The 18,420-nt window shown below is 32.6% G+C and overlaps 1 protein-coding gene across 2 annotated transcripts in view; it reads right to left on the bottom strand.

The window, feature by feature from the left end:
• Window positions 1–3,137: 3,137 nt before the first annotated feature.
• LOC127717657 (hemicentin-2-like) overlaps window positions 3,138–18,420 on the bottom strand; it is a 72,851-nt gene continuing 57,568 nt past the window's right edge. The window contains exons 10-12 of one of the 2 annotated variants that reach the window (XM_052223397.1): window positions 13,172–13,228; window positions 11,533–11,664; window positions 3,138–7,227 (exon numbers count right to left, since the gene is read on the bottom strand). In XM_052223397.1, coding sequence (XP_052079357.1) covers window positions 7,082–7,227; window positions 11,533–11,664; window positions 13,172–13,228 — 335 coding nt within the window. In that variant the 3' untranslated portion in view covers window positions 3,138–7,081. Of the gene's footprint in view, window positions 7,228–9,495; window positions 9,694–11,532; window positions 11,665–13,171; window positions 13,229–18,420 lie in introns of those variants that run through there. The other variant, XM_052223396.1, reaches the window with a different exon arrangement.

Genomic DNA, 18,420 nt, shown 5'->3' with positions numbered 1-18,420 from the left:
TGGATTTTTTACAATTTTTACCCCAAAATTGCTTATTTTTGTGTAAAATTTATAAATTTGAACCATTTAATTTTCCTGTTACCATAGCAACCATAAATAAACTTTTTTTTTTTAGATACAATTTTTTTAGCTTATCATTTTAAGGTTATATAATTAAAATATTTACTTGCAGTGACCACTATTCTTTTTTCTGATATTATATTTCATGTCGGAATGTCCTGTTTTTTTACCAAAAATAGTGTCTCAGATTGACTTGTTTCTATGGTAACCATTATTTGACTGCCTAAAAAGCTTTTTTTTTCTTTTAATTGATCGATCTTGCTTGTCATATAGTCTTTGAAGCCTGATATGTTCATTTTAACCAAGGTTTTATGATTTTTTATTTTTTTCACTTTCCACCTGAAGCTCTATGCTTATTGGCACAGCCTCTTCAGTTAGGGATTGCGTTACCACAAATTCCTTAAAACCTTTACTAAATTCTTTAATAGATACAAAGATTTGGTCTTCAAGTTTGGCTGTATTTCAAACGGAATAGCATATCGTAAAGTCAGGAATATGACAGTTGTTTTCCATTCGTTATATGTGTTTGAGCTTCTGTGTTTGCCATTTTATTAAGGATTTACCGTTTTGAATTTCTTTGCAGTTCGGAATTTTTTTGTAATTTTACTTTTTATCTTATTTGAGATCACATAGCATTCAATTTGATATGAAAGATTAGCATACAACTTTTTATGAAAGATAAGAATATAATTTTTTATGAAAGTTTTTTTTTCTGTCCACAACTTTGATAAAGAATTCAATTCCAAAACCTTTAAAATCATCTTTGCTATACACAAAAGTCATTAAAATTTCCATCCTCATATTTCAATATGACAGACTAGCGTTTTGTATACATCGGACTTCAGATGCAGCCTATATATCATTTAGAACAATTAGATGATGTAACGCATTTGAAGAACTCTGAACCAAAAAACTCAAAATCGTATTAAATCTGGTTTTAATTCAGAAATATTCAAAGATATCAGACTTATATACTAGTACGCACGACGCTTGGTTCGTTTACATAATCCTCATCAGCGGTGTTCGAATCAAAATTGCAGGAAGATCAAATGGGATACAAAGAGTATTAAAAAACGAGCATTCCAAAAAGTAACAGATCTGATATAAATGTTTATATCAAATTCAGCTAACTAACAGCTGACTATTTTCTTCGTGGTGAGGAAATTTATTGTATCAGCAAATCTAATTAATTGATAATAGAAACACTATTATTCAATTTTCTGTTTAGATTGAATAGTTATGTATGTAAACAACCGAATGATCAGTAATTTAATTAATGTTATCTTATGTCACACAGTTACATAAAACGCAAACATAAGCTTTAGTTTAAACATATTTTATTTGTTCAAGTACAGATTGGATAAGACACAAGTCAAACAGACTTATGAAGTCTTCTCCATTTAACATTTATAGTAATATAATACAAAATATATGTATGAGCATGCATGTATAGAATGGTATATCTATTTAATATATATATATATATATGGATTTATGTCAAAAGACAGAAAAGTGAAGACAGAAAGAAAACAATAATACAGAAAAAATAAATATATAAAAATAAATAAATGAATATTTAGAAAACAAAAACAAAAAAATAAAATACAAATTAAACAAACAAAAAATACAAAACAAAAAGGAAGACTTTAACTTAGATGATGATGTGTGCGCGATCATGGTTTGCTATCTAGACAATTAGAAATCTTTCCGAACTTTTAATAAACTCGAAGACATTTTTGAAAATGGTTTGGTTTTGCTCTAGAGAAAGAAGATAACTACCCGAGGTTAGTAGTTCTATGTTAATTTTACAATCTTTTGGAAGCCAGCGCAGACTTTCAAACATTTTATTTCGTATGTCTGAATATAATATACATTTAAAAAAGAAATGATAGGAATCTTCACGATTAACACCACAGCGGCAAGAAGGGTCAGAAATAATATAGACCCTATATAGATCATAGTTTAAGGATGATGCAAAACATCGAAGTTGGGTTAGAATAATATTCAGTTTTCGAATTCCAAACTGATATTGCTTCGATACAAATATGGTACTCTTAAGGTAAAGTTTTTTTAGTTCAGTTTTAAATTTATTTATTGATTCCGCATCACGAGTTGAATCATCAAGATTATTCCAAAGACGTATGGTTAATGGAATAAATGAATCATTAGTCAATGCTAGTCTGCAGAATGGAATAATGATGTCATTTCCATTGCGTAGAGGATAGACCGTCATACTTTGGATTTTTGGGGGAATTAAATTTGTCAAATATTCTGGAACATTATTTTTGTTAATATTATAAAACATTTGAATTTTTCTTCTCTCTCTTCTTTCAGCTAATGTTTCCCATCCAAGTTCTTCATAAATAACCCTTGAGCTTGTGAATATAGGTAACCCCGTAACTATTCTAGCAGCTTAGAGCTGTAATTGCTCCAGTTTATTGATATAACCTACCCCAATATTATCCCAAACTTCACTGGCATACTAAAAAAAAAGGTCTTATAAAAACTAAATAGAGTTTTTCTACATTTTTTCTGCTCAGTTTATATTTCAACTTCCTTAGAATATTTATATGTTAAGATGTGCTTAAGATAATATTATCAACGTGGACATTCCATTTAGCATCATTGCAAAATGTAACCCCTAAATGTTTATGAATATTTGTAATAGGTATATTTTTATCATTGAATATAAAGTTCATTTCTGGGATTTCAACATTAGAAAATAACATAATTTCTGTTTTATCTGGATTAAAAGACATTAACCATTTTTTGGACCATTCGTTCAGCTTTTCCAGATCATGGTTTATCACAGTTTCTATCTGCAATGCATCACGATCCGCACAGCTGAACGACGTGTCATCTGCAAAGAGTCTGCACAGAGAAATAAGTCTTTCTGCAATATCATTAATATATTATAAAAAGTAACGGTCCAAGGACCGACCCTTGAGGGACTCCAGCTGAAATACTGCAAAGTTTTGAAGAAGATTGCTTGATAACCACTCTTTGTTTTCTATCACTTAGGTAGCTTCTAAACCATTTTAACAGATTTTCATTTATACCATAAGCCTTCGTTTTATGTAATAAACCATCATGCCAAACTTTATCAAAGGCTTTGGAGAAATCGCAAAAAACAAAACAATTTATCTCTTTCTTTTCAAGTGAGTTCAATATGCAATTATATATTTCTAACAGTTGGTGAACCGTTGAACATTTAGGAAGAAAACCCGATTGATACTCATAAATTAACTTATTTCTTTGTAAGTGGTTGTAAACATATTTATATATAACACGTTCCATGACTTTGCCTATGCAACTTATGAGTGATATAGGTCTATAATTGGAAGGTAATGAACTATCCCCCTTTTTAAATAAGGCTATAACATTTGCAATTTTCCAGCTGGATGGATACTTGCACTACTGCAAGGATTTATTAAATATTATACATAATGGAACTGCAATTTTTTCGGGACAAATTTAAAGCATCTTATGACTAATGACATCCGGTCCTGATGCTTTTTTAGGATTTATAGTTTTTATAATGTCAACAATTTCACTAGTACTAATCATTATATCATTCAATAAATTGTTAGTTTTTTTGTCGAAATCGGGTATTGAGCATCAACTTCTGCTAGCGATGAAATAAAACAAAAATACTTATTAAGAATGTCGCATTTTTCGTCGTCTCCATCGCCGAACTCCTCGAAACGTTCATCATTAAGAATATTTTTTAATGGGGGTATGTTATTAGAACCTCTATTTGGCTTAATCAGCATCTTCATAATTTTCCAACCAGTCTTAGAATCGGAAGCGTTACCTAGTATAATATTTTCTAAGTTTTTCTCAAAATTTTCTTTCGCTTCTTTCTTCATATTATTCACTTTATTCCTTTGTTTCTTATATTTATTAATATCCGTTTCTTTTTTAGATTTAATTGATTTTTTTTCGTAATCTATCCCTTATTCGAATTGCTTTTCTGATATTACTGTTAAACCAGTGTTTGTCATTGCCACGTATAGTTACTATTTTGGTTGGAATGCTCTCTCTTGCAATGTTGAGGATTTTTTCAGTGAATATAGTGACCATTTCGTCTACTTCCTCAACATTGGAAAAGAGCTCATTCCATTGAACTGCATTCAACATATTTGAAAACTTATCAACATCTGTTTTTTCATACAACCATATTTCCCGTTTAAACGACTTTGTTACGGACTTTGGACATTGTAAAAAAATAACAGAGGCATCGTGATCACTGATATCAGCAGGTACATTCACTACATCAGAAAAAAAATTGTATAGCATCACTTAATATGATCGGATCAAGCAAAGTACTACTGTGATCAGTTACCCTTGTACGTTTATTAATTACGTTTTTTAAATTAAATTGATGAATCGTATCATATAACTTATTATTATTATAAGAAAATAAATCGGAATTCAAGTCTCCAGAAATCACAATGTTTTCTGTAAACTGATAACCAAGTTCAATAGCATGATTTAGTCGTGTCCAATATTCAACACCTGACCATTCCGGTCGATAAGTACAACATAATAAAAAAGTTTGACCTTTACCTCTGATCTCCACCCAGATAGTTTCGTCAATGTGGTTTTCGAGTACACCTTTTCTGGTGACTGATATATCATCTTTTGTATAAATGAGTAAGCCTCATCCGGCATTATTACGATCTTTACGGAATATATTTTGTGAAAATGAATCTATCATTAATTCTTCGTTATTTATATTTGGATCTAAGTGTGTTTCAGTGACTGTTACAATATCAAACTCTTCTGCAAAATTTTGAATGAACTCAATCTTATTTCGTAAACTACGAATGTTAATATTGCATATTGATATGGAGTTATCAGTTTCACGAGAAAAAACGTTTTCATGTTCATTTGGACCGGGATTTTGTTCAACACTTCCAATTATAAGGATGAAGTGTAACACAAATAGAAGGAATAAAACATTTATATTTGGATCAAGGCTCTGAAGAAGCGACAAGGAGACGACGAGAAATGAACTACGACAATTGGTAAGTAGAATTTCCAAAAAAGGTTCTCCTTTGTAACAAAAATTATCTGATCCGGAAAAATGAAATTTACATGAATTGAATAACCATATGGCTACCCTGTATTGTTCAATACAATTACCCATTAGGCAAAAGTACACCAAACAAAAACAATCTATAAGACAGGTTGCCATTCAGGTTACAAAAAAATAGTAGATCACACACATCAACATCCAAAGTCATACATGGATTAAAGATATATACACAAAGAAAATAAAAGTACATTGTAAAAAATAATAAACTGTTGGAAAGCATTTTCGAGTCATAGAATGGGAAAATTATTTCACAACAAAATTTAAATTGCGGGATTTTTTTTTATACACAACTGTTCACTACTTTGTTATTATCTATAACAATCTTTTTTTATGTAGCTTTTGATTTTGGATTTTTGGTCAAAGCTTTTAAATATATAAGCAGGGGTGTTCCGTAGCTGCACATGTATGAAATATACATATAACATCTGATAGCATGACTTGAAATTGATTTCTTACAACTATGATAAACTCAATTGTAATATTTGAAAGCAGTATATTGTATACTTGTAACATGAGTTTATGAATTTATTCAGATGTTTTAACTGTTTTAAACTTTTTGATACAATTAAATTATACCAGATTTATTTGCTAGCAATATTAATAACACATGAAGCAATTTTAATGTACATAAGAGATATTTAGAGAAACAAGTAACAACTGTCATAGACACATATTTACACCATCTTAATATTTTTGGGGTTTTTTTTATCTATTATTATGCGCCATTATTTTGGTTCTCATCACTGTTCTTGATGGTGGTACCTTGGGATGAATGTGGACATTTTTGTTGATTGTCACCGTCTGTGGTTGTATCAAGAGCTGTTATGTCGTCATAGGTTGTGATACGGTTTTTTGGTGCTTTTCTCTGTTGTTTTGGCAAATATGCGACCATCGGATGTCCAGTATGCGAAAATGTTATGATTGTACTTGCGGTCGGCTAGCTTTTGTGTAAGACAAGTTTTATATTGTGTTAAGTTCTCAGTTATGAATATGCCATCTGCATCACCCTTTAAGGCTTTTTTGTTTGTATAAACCCTGCGTCTTGTGTGATATGACAAGAATCTTACAATAACCTGCGATTTACCGTTTTTTACATTTCCTATAACATTGTATAACATGACTACGCCCAATATCGTTAATAGTTAGATCCAGGCCTAGTTTTGAATTGCAGACATGTAGTATCAAAACATCAGTGTTAATAGGGTGAGGGATTTTACCGTTTTGGTCGATAGGCACGCGGATGTTATGAAAACGCAAACTTGTTCGGCGTGAATATTGTTCTTGGTTTTCTTATCTGGTTTCCAGTTCTACAATTCTTTTGAAGAGAGAACCAACTTCTGTACCAAGTTCATTAACTATGATGGTGTTACTTTTTACATCCTCGTTAACTTTTTTGACATTAGAATACAGTCTACTAATCCTTATATTGTCAGTGTCAAGCCTTTTGCCATGATGTTCGACTAATTCAGCTATCGGTTTTACTTGCTGATCAACACATTTTTTAACCTCCTCTTCAATCATTGAGGAAAAAGATTCACATATTTTTTCAGCAAGAATGGGTACAATTTTATTAATCACATCAGGACTAGACAGGGCCTCTAAAACTTTATCTGCAATACTTTTCCTGGGTGCAGGTACTTTTTTGTCTAAATCCCGAAGATCACCAACTGAGTTTCGACGCCTTATTTGTCGTGTTGTTTGTTTTTGTGTTCCTGGAAGAAGCTCTTAACATAAGTCTTACAATAGTAATTGCATCCTATGTTTGGGTGTCAACAAATAGATATCAGCTTTCCTCAATACATACACGAATGAAGATGTATGGAAATATTAATAATTACATTTATGTTTGTGAAATGAATAAGTCTACACACTGCATGCTGTATTAATTTACCTGTCGATGAAGACAATTGGTTTCAAAATTTAAATACACGAATCGTCAGTTACACAATCAGTTATGTTGTGTATTTGTGTAGAGTCTGTTTCTTCATTTTCATCACAAGACACACCTCGTGATGTCTCAATGTCTGATTCACCATTCCTTGCTACATCCCGTAGATATTGGTGAGCTAGAAATGATACAAGTAATACTCTAATACTCTTACACTTAATAAATACTAGCTGGCATATAGTTTTAAAATATGGAACAAAAATGAAATGTACCAATTGTTACATTTGTGTTTACTGAATACCTTGTCATTTGTCGAATAAAAAGAAAGAACATTTAAAACTATTTATGCTTCATAGTCCAACAATAACCAAATGTGGATACTTCTTGTTTACTATTCAATTGACAATGATTTTGTCTAATTTCATCTTTAAAGAGGAATCAATAAGCTTTCCCAGACTCTTTCCCAGTTGGTTATTTACAAGTTTGTTTGCGTATGGTATCTCTTTTGGTAATTATTTTGTATTTTGAAACTTCCTTGAAACGTATTAAATCTGAATCTATTTGAACAAGAAAAACGATTAAAAAATATCATTTCAGGAATTGCATATATGGCTGTCTAATGTCATCTATTAATGTGTTTGTTGTTGAGCGAATATGGTTATAGTCTGGTCGATTAAACTAGTGTTTAGATGTGATAATCCCTGGCTTTTATGTTGGAGCGTTCCTGATAAAAAAAAATTCCGAAAGGTGTTTTAGATGCCCTATATATATATATTCATTTAAATAATGTAAAAGATGTATATAAAGTCCTTGTTGCGGACAAGACGTTTTTTTTGGTTCATTCTGTCATTGAGTTGCTGTCTCAATGAGGTATTATATAATTGCCATAAATGAAATAAAGACCAACACATAAAATAAAAACGATTTCTTGAATAAAAGACGGAAGAAATAGTAGAGACTAAATGTATATGTCGAAGAGAAGTCGACAATTGGTGAAAAAAAATATCATAAGGGTTCCGGGGAACCCAGTGTCTAGCCTACTGTTCCTGTTAGTCGCAGGCTCAACAAAAATGGGGGAAAAAATTGTTAAATATTTTCCTCTAGATACTATCTTTTGATTGTAAGAAGCTTTTGTCCAATTTTTGTAAAAATCCAGGATGGTTTATGAATCTAATAAATGTTTTGAAAACTTTACCCACAGAGTGAATGTAATGTTAACTGGAAGAAAAACTAAGTCCATTTATAGGTAATATACGGAAAAACAGGAAAGAAATTTTTAAAATATTTCCTTCTAGATACTAGCTTTTGATCATAAATAAGCTTCTGTCCAAGTTTGGTACAAATCCAGGATAGTTTGAGATAGTTATTAAAAAAAATTAAACTTTTACCACAGAGTGAATGTAATGTTAACTGGCAGAAAAACTAAGTCCATTCATAAGTAAAATACGGATAAACAGGATTTTATTTTACAAAATTTACTTCTAGATACTAGCTTTTGATCATTAACAAGTTTCTGTCCAAGTTTGGTAGAAATGCAGGATAGTTTAAGAAAGTTATTAAAATTTCAAAAACTTTAACCACAGATTGAATATTTGTGGACACCGCCGCCGACAACGATGACGACGACGACGGAATGTAGGATCGCTATGTCTCGCTTTTACGACAAAAGTCGCAGGCTCGACAGAACAGAACTACAACGTTACAAAGCGCTCTATAGAAAACTGAAGTCCCCCGCACAAAACAGGGAATGAACAAATCCTGCTCCATACGTAGTACCCGTTATTTTATCATTGCTCACGGTAAGTAATAATGTTGTTATAAGTCTATTGTTTTATGTTACAATCCAGGGAATAAATCGATTATGGCAACGATTAAGCGCTTCGGACGCATGAAATTATTAAACGTGTTTTTTCAATTTTTTAATGGAACATATCAGTAGATTCAAAGATATCAGACTTATATACTAGTACGCATGACGCTTGGTTCGTTTACATAATCCTCATCAGCGGTGTTCGAATCGAAATTGCAGGAAGATCAAATGGGATACAAAGAGTATTAAAAAACGAGCATTCCAAAAAGTAACAGATCTGATATAAATGTTTAATTCAATATCAAATTCAGCTAACTAACAGCTGACTATTTTCTTCGTGGTGAGGAAATTTATTGTATCAGCAAATCTAATTAATTGATAATAGAAACACTATTATTCAATTTACTGTTTAGATTGAATAGTTATGTATGCAAACAACCGAATGATCAGTAATTTAACTAATGTTATCTTATGTCATACAGTTACATAAAACGCAAACATAAGTCTAACAATAGTAATTGCATCCTATGTTTGGGTGTCAACAAATAGATATCAGCTTTCCTCAATACATACACGAATAAAGATGTATGGAAATATTAATAATAACATTTAAGTTTGTGAAAAAATATGTCTACACACTGCATACTGTATTTATTTACTTTCTGATGAAGACAATTAATTTCAAAACCTAAATGAATGAATCGTCATTTACACAATCAGATATGGTGTGTATTTGTGTAGAGTCTGTTTCATCATTTTCATCACAAGACACACCTCGTGATGTCTCAATGTCCATTTCACTATTTCTTAATACACCCGGTAGACGTTGGTGATCTAGAAATGATACAAGTAAAACTCTTTCATGTATTAAATACTAGTTGGCATATAGTTTTACATTGTGTTAACTGAATAACTTGTAATTTTTTTCATAAAAAGAAAGAACATTTAAAACTATTTACGCTCCATAGTCCAATAAATAACCAAAGGTGAATACTACTTGTTTACAATTCAATTGATAATGATTTTGTCTTATTTCCTCTTCAAAGAGGAATCATTAGGCTTTCCCTGTTGGTTAATTACAAGGTTATTTTTGCATATGGTATCTATTTTAGTAATTATTTTGTATTTTGAAACTTCCTTGAAACATATTAAATTTTATCTATTTAAACAAGAAAAACGATTGAAAAATCATGTCAAGAATTGCATATGTGTCTTATGTCATCTTTTAATGTTTTTGCTGTTGTGCGAATATGGTTATAGTCTTTGGTCGATTCAACCAGTGTTTAGATGTGATACATCCATGCTTTTATATTGGAGCGTTCCTGCTAAAGATTTTTCCGAAAGGCGTTTAAGATGCCCGAAATATATTCATTTAAAGAATGGCATATTATAAAAGATGTATATAAACTGCTTGTTGCAAGCCAGACGTATTCTGTTTATCCTGTCATTGGGTTGCTGTTTCAATGAGGTATTATCTACCTGCCGTTCTTTTTTCATAAATGAAATAAAGACCAACAAATAAAATATAAACGATTTCTTGAATAAAAGGCGGAAGAAATAGTAGGAACTAAATGCATATGTCGAAGAGACGTCGACATTTGGTGACAAAAAAAAAAAGTACCGACGTGACAAAACTATAACGGTCAACAAAGCGCTCCATAGAAAACTGAGGTTCCCATCACAAAAGCAGGGAATGAACAAATCCTGCTCCGTCATTTTAACATTGCTCACGGTAGTATTAATGTTGTTATAAGTCTATCTTTTTTATGTAACAATCCAGGAAAGGAATGGATTATGGCAACTATTATTGGAACATATCAGTAGTCATATGTGACACAGATATTTCATAAAGGCCAAGCAAATTATGATGGCGTCCGTGACACTTTCAACGCAGGGACTACAACTTTACCACTAGGAACCATTGATTGTAAAGTTTGTAAAGAGCGACCCTCTACCAAGGAAGGAAAAAAAATCTGAAATTTCGATTTACCTTTTGGACATGGAATCCAGAAGCAGGTGTGGTTTGAATTCTGATACATAGAAGTGGTAAGTTCGCGTACAATAACATCATCTTTTGCCTAATGTATTCAAGATATGAAACAGACATAATTGCATCGATTGTATTCGTTATTTCAAGTTTGATGGACTTGAACTATTTAGTGAGAGGTCATCATATAACATGTATAATGCCATATTTGCTTTTCCAGCTACGGCTCTGGCTCTAGCGTCAACAACTGTATAGTATTCTGCTTAAGTTTGTTTGATGGAACTACTTGTGAAAGAACATTGATATTTACTATGAAGTTGCATTACTATAAGTACATATCAGTTTGACGACCATTTCGAGGCCCTGCCTTCTTTGACCTATAATTATTTTTTTTTACACATTGTGACTTGGATGGAGAGTTGTCTCAAGGGCACTCATTTCATATTTTCTTATTTTTAATAATATCCCATGGCAATGTCTATAGTCTGTTTACAAAATCAATATACATCGAAAACTAGAGTAAATTCGTTTACGGTACGTCAAAAATAGTTCCATTTAATATTCATATTTGCGGTAATTAAATAAACAAATATTAGATATATTGATGCAGTCGAACCTCTAACAAACGAGAGTAAAAAAGGTATAAAAAATTGTGGAACGTTAGTTTTAGTAAAAATTTGAAGTACCTAAGCGGCTACGACTATTGTGTTGTCTACATTTTCTTATCAGTGCTACGATAGCAACAATTGTACCAACTACTACAGCAACAGCAGCGATGACTCCAAAAACTTTAGAAACTATGTTCCATGTCTCATTATCTGGAAAATAAATTATAAACCTTATAACGTTGGAAATATTTCCACCAGACTGTAATTAGGGTTCAATTAGTCATGTTTATGGTACTTTGAAATTATAAACATGCAAAGCCTGAATTAAATGCACGCACTTCTTTTATTATTTCAACTTCTTCAAAATTAGTAAGAATAAATTAAATAAACATTCAAAGTTGTAAAAACAGGAAAAGAGAGCTGAAAGATTAATGCCCTAGGATTTTGTTGGGAACACAACTTGATATATATATTTATATATATACATATATCTAGCCTTTGTTAGTCTTGTATTATTTTTAATTTTAGTTTCTTGTGTACAATTTGGAGTTTAGTATGGCGTTCATTATCACTGAACTAGTATATATATTTGTTTAGGGGCCAGCTGAAGGACGCCTCCGGGTGCGGGAATTTCTCGCTGACTTGAAGACCTGTTGGTGACCTTCTGCTGTTGTCTGTTCTATGGTCGGGTTGTTGTCTCTTTGACACATTCCCCATTTCCATTCTCAATTTTATATTATATATAAATATATAAAGTGCATAAAAAATCAAAACAATAATGTTACATCTGATTCTTTACTTCCTCTCCATTCCTAGCTGGAACTTATCCTTTTTTTTTTCTAACTTCTAACGCCTTATCCCTAATCTTACTATTGTGAAAAAAATCTTATTTCGTTTTGTGAGGTGTTCACGGTGGTATTACACATGGTCAATTTATCACAATACACGAAGTGCACATGAATGATCATCTACTCTTTTCATCGGTATACATAACAGATTGCTCTTTTAAGCATACAGTCACTTTAATTTTATATTTATATATATCATGTATATGTCTGCATATGTAGCGACAACTGTCCATATCACATGTCCCTTGGGAAATATTAGGTGTCTGAATTATTATGAAGTCCCTAAAAAATCAACCTAACAATGTTAGAATTGATCTGATTCTTTACCTCCTGTCACACCAGAACTAAAACCTATACTTTTTTCTCTAACTAATCTAGTAAACAAACAAATTTTAGTCTGAAACGACCATTTCGATTTTAACCGGATCTAAAAAGTTTTCAGTTCACTTTCAGACTTATCCACAGCAGTAGCTTTAGTAACTGTACGCTTTGCATTCAGTTCAGAACTGGTTAGTATTTTTTCAGTCAATTATGTATGATATTGATGTACATGTATATTAAGGCTTCTGAACCATCTGAACATAGACTGGACAGATTATAATTGACTGCAAAAATGATGTCGGAACAGTACTTAATCTACAACAGTTGATCAGTTTGAAAGTTAACAGGAAACATTACGTTGTAATTTACTGTTCAGCCGTTTAAGAGCCATTCCGATCTAGTTTACCATTTCAGATCGAAATTGGTTAACGAGTTTCTATGGCAATGCTACCTAGCATTGTGCAGCCGTTTTTTCTTTCAAAACAATCTAATGTTTCTAGAGGTGGTATCCTTTTAATTTGAAAGATAAATTTTAATATAGACAATACCTTTAGAATCAGAACCAGGAACCTCATTCTTCAGATCTGTGTTGTCTTCTTTATAAACTGTAAAAGAGAGGTGAAAGATACCAGAGGGACATTCAAACTCATAAGTCGAAAATAAACTGATTACGCCATGGCTAAAAAAGAAAAAGACCAACAGACAAACACTAGTACACAAAACACAACATAGAAACTAAAGACTAAGCCATAGGAACCTCACCAAAAACTGGGGGTGATCTCAGGTGCTCCGTAAGCGATGGGAATAAAAAGATATACTTCATATTCCAATAATAACAAAACGAAAATAATGTCATCTTAGAATGTATGTGTTGTAAATCCGATAAATAATTCTGTCTTAATGGCATTTTCCCTACGAAAATACTTCAGCTTGTATATATATAAACAAGAAGATGTGGAATGATTGCCAATGAGACAAATCTCCACAAGGGAACAAATGACAGAGAAATTTACAACAATAGATCACGGTACGGCCTTCACCAATGAGTAAAACCTATACCGCATATTCAGATATAAAAGGCCGCGAAATGACGAATGTAAAACAATTCAAACGAAAAAAACTAATGATTTATGTCCAAAATAATGAACGATATGATATACAGTAACAAACGACAACCACTAAATTACAGGCTCCTCTCTTGGGACAGGAACACACAGAATGTGGCGGGGTCAACCTTGTTAGCGGGTTCCCAACCCTCTCAAAAACCTGGGACAGTGGAGTAACAGTACAACATATGAACAATCTTTAAAAATCAGTTGAAAAGGTCTTAACTCATCAGATCGATACAAACCACAAACACAAGTAACAAAAACGCAGAGTGGACATAGCAGGGAACTTATACATCCCCACAACAAAAAGTAAATTAACAAATATTCCGAGGAAAATTCAACACGGAAAGTCCCTAATCATGTGACATATCAAAAGCTCGAACACATCATACGAATGGATAACAACTGTCATTTTATTGACTTGGTACATACATTTGCTGATTTTTTTATGTAGAAAAATGGTGGATTAAACCTTCATATAAATAGCTAAACCTCTTACTTGTATTACAGTCGCATAAAATTGCATTATATTGACAACAATGTGTGAACAAATCAAATAGACATAATAGGTAAAAATGTCAAAAATAGTGTTATAAACTTGATCACTATAAAACAAACTAATATGTCAACAAAGAAAAACAAAAAGGCATATAGTCAAAGCACATAAGCACAAACGAAAGACAAGAATACAATAATTTTACCACAGCACAATAACACAATGACGGGATGTATACATGTATGTCCCGAGCCATGTCAAATGGATGTTACCAAAAATAGACTAAACAGTAAAAGTAATGAATTACAAAGACAACTTGAATTGCTAATACAAGCAATAGCGGATGTCACCCTTCCCCCACTGCTACTAAGCGGCAGCCATTTTGAAAATTTTAAACAGTGAATGCAGATATATGCAATGCTATACATCTTTCTGTAAATTTTCAGAACATTTTTAGCATTTTGGAGTACTTAAAAATTATGAATTGTTTGCTGTTTCCATGGCAACGGTGGTCATTTTGCAAATTCCAAAGTCTCATCTATAATCGCCGGGTAACATTCATATTAATTTTCATAAAGTTTTGAGCATTTTGAAATTTTTTGACATTTTTTTACATGTGCTCTTTCCATGGTAACCGTGATCAATTCCAAAATGCCAAAAACAGATGCCACATTTGCATTAGACAGGGAACATACCAAAGAAGAATCATAGAATTTGACATACCATTATAAGTGAGTAAATGCTACTTAAAGAATTTTCTCATAGGTTTAATAATAATAATAAACTTTTCCTCTGGTTTCCATGACAATGGCGGCCCTTTTGGAATTTCTAAATATGGACAACTTATCTAGGCATGCCAGACAACATTGCCATGAAGTTTCAACCAGTTGAGTCTTATAATAAAAGATTTAGAATTTTGATTTTTTTCACATTTTTTGCTGTTTTCATGGTAATTGCGGCCATTCCAAAAATTTCAAAGACGTCCTGAACAACTACACTGGGTGGTAATCATTATAGTGACCATTTATTAAGATTGGTCCGCCAAACTCCCAGGAATGACCCGGACAATTCTAGGTGGAAGTAAAATAATAATAACTAGATTTGTCATTGCAAGCAAATGCGGATGGCACCCTTCCCACATTGCCACTAGATTGCAGCCAGTTTTATAATTTTAAAGAGTGAATGCACATATATACTGATGACTATACATCTTTCTCTATTTCTTTAGAACATTAAGGGGATTTACAAATTTTACGCATAATTTTTTCTTTTTTGTCTTGTTACCATGGTAACGGCAGCCATTTTGGAAATTAAAACGTCAATTGCCGCTTCCATACATGACAGTCAACATTATTGTGAAATTTCATTAAGTTTGAAGCATTTTGAAATTTTTGAAATTTTTGCTCCTGTATCCATGTTAACATAGTAGTTCTAATGATTGTCAAAATCATTCAAAACCTGAATATAATGGACAACTATATTGTATAAAAATTCGATGATTTTAAGTTAAAGCATATCGAAATTATTCACCAAACCCTGAAGCTTTTGTAGCATTTTGACCTTTTTGCATTGTTTCCATGGTAACAACAGCCATTTTGGAAATTCCAACTCCAAATGCCACATCTTCCAATGTTGCTCATCGTTACTGTGAAGTTTCATTAAGTTTGGAACAATTTGATATTTTTGAAATTTTTGGTGTAGTTTCCATGGCGACATAGTAGTTCCAATGATTGCTAAAATCATCCAACACCAGCATATACTTGGAACCTACATTGTATTAAGATGTAATGATTCATAGTTTAAGCATATCCAAACAGTTTACCAAAACCAAAAACTGGATTTTTTCACATTTGTTCCGTTTCCATGGTAACGGCAGCCATCTTGAACCATTCCATCCTTCGTGCAACTCTTCACATGGGGGTCCTCGATATAGTAGAGTTCCATCAACATTGGTCTATTGGATTTCGCGAAATCGCGCGGACAAAATGTGTGGAAGAAAAATAATAATAATAAAAATAATAACTAGATTTGCCATTGCAAGCAATAGCGGATGGCACCATTCCCCCATTGCCAGGCGAGCGGCAGCCATTTAGAAAATTCCAAAGTCAAAGAGTGCATCTACACATGCAAATTATCATTTTTGTAAAGTTTCATTAAGTTTGGAGCATTTTGAAAATTTGGACATTTTTGCTGTTTCCATGGTTACGGCGGCCATTTTGAAAATTCCAACTTTAAAATGCAACTCTGCCTATGCTAGTTACCATTTCTGTAAAGTGTCATCCAGTTTGCAGCATTTTGATTTTTTTTGAAATTTTTGACATTTTTGATGTATCCATGGTTACAGTGGATAATTCAAAAATTCTAAAAGCAGACAACTCATTGCCACATGTTATATATCAATACAGTTTCATTGACTTTGGTAAGAAAATGCTGATTTTATGCATTTTCCCATAGGGTCAATGTTAAACTTGCCCCCAGTTTCTATGACAACGGCGGCCATTTTGGAATATCCAAATATCGTCTTGGCATCTTGGCATACTGGGTAACATTTTCATTTAGTTTTATCCAGTTGGGTCTTATAACGAAAGAGTTAGAATTTTTGATAGTTTAGCTGTTTCCATGGTAACGGCAGCCATTTTGAAAATTCCGAAGTCAAATTGCAAATCAGCTCATGCCAGTCACCATTCCTGTGGAGTTTTTTCCAGTTTGGAACACTTTGATTTTTTGGGCATTTTTGCTGTTTCCATGGAAACGGTGGCCATTTTTTACCATTCCATTGCAAGGTGGGGTCCTCATTATAGTAGAGTTCCATCAACATTGGTCCTTTGGATTCCAAGAACTCGCGCGGACAAAATTTGTGCAAGAAAAATAATAATAAAAAAAAAGAAACGTAGAATAACAGTATGTCACCCCAACTCCGTTGAGGGTGCCATAATAAGAAGAAAAAAAAGAAACGCAGAATAACAATATGTCACCCCAACTCCGTTGAGAGTGCCATAACTAGATTTGCCATTGTAAGCAATAGCGGATGACACACTTCCCCCATTGCCAGGCGAGCGGTATCCATTTAGAAAATTTCAAAGTCAAACAGTGCATCTACAGATGTCTATTAACATTGCTGTAAAGTTTCATCAATTTTGAAGCATTTTCAAATTTTGGACATTTTTTGCTGTTTCCATGGTTACGGCGGCCATTTTGAAAATTCCAACTTCAAAATGCAACTTTGCCTATGCCAGTTACCATTTCTGTAAAGTTTCATCCAGTTTGCAGCCTTTTGACATTTTTGGAAATTTTGGATTTTTTTGCTGTTTCCATGGTTACAGTGTATAATTCCAAAACTCTAGAAGCAGACAACTCATTGCCATATGTCATGTTATATATCAATACAGTTTCATTGACTTTGGTGAAATACTCTTTAAGAAAATGCTGATGTTATGCATTTTCCCATAGGGTCAATGTAAAACTTGCCCCCAGTTTCCATGACAACGGCGGCCATTTTGGATTATCCAAATATTGTATTGACATCTTAGCATACTGGGTAACATTTTCATTAAGTTTCATCCAGTTGAGTCTTATAACGAAAGAGTTAGAATTTTTGATATTTTAGCTGTTTCCATGGTAACGGCAGCCATTTTGAAAATTCTGAGGTCAAACTGCAAATCAGCACATGCCAGTTAACATTCCTGTGGAGTTTCTTCAAGTTTGGAACACTTTGATTTTTTTCGCATTTTTACTATTTCCATGGAAACGGCGGCCAATTTTTACCATTCCATGCTCCGTGCACAACTTCACATGGGGGTCCTCAGTATAATAGAGTTCCATCAACAATGGTCCATTGGATTTCGAGAAATCGCTTGGACCAAATGTGTGAAAGAAAAATAATAAAAATAATAATAATAACTAGATTTGCCATTGCAAGCAATAGCGGATGTCACCCTTCCCCCGATTGCCTCTAAGCGGCAGCCATTTTGAAAATTTTAAACAGTGAATGGACATATATGCATGGCTTTACATCTTTCTGTAAATTTTAAGAACATTTTGAGCATTTTGAAATGTTTACACAATTTTGCTGTTTCCATGGCAACGGCGACCATTTTGGAAATTCCAAAGCCAGAAGTCTCATTTATACTTGCCAGTTAACATTTATATTAAGTTTCATAAAGTTTGGAGCATTTTGAAATTTTTGAACATT

The sequence above is a fragment of the Mytilus californianus genome, unplaced genomic scaffold, assembly GCF_021869535.1.
Source record: "Mytilus californianus isolate M0D057914Y unplaced genomic scaffold, xbMytCali1.0.p SCAF_10, whole genome shotgun sequence".
Lineage (NCBI taxonomy): Eukaryota > Metazoa > Mollusca > Bivalvia > Mytilida > Mytilidae > Mytilus > Mytilus californianus.
The sequence above is the reverse complement of the archived record's forward strand: the minus strand, read 5'-3'. Positions and strand labels throughout refer to the sequence as shown.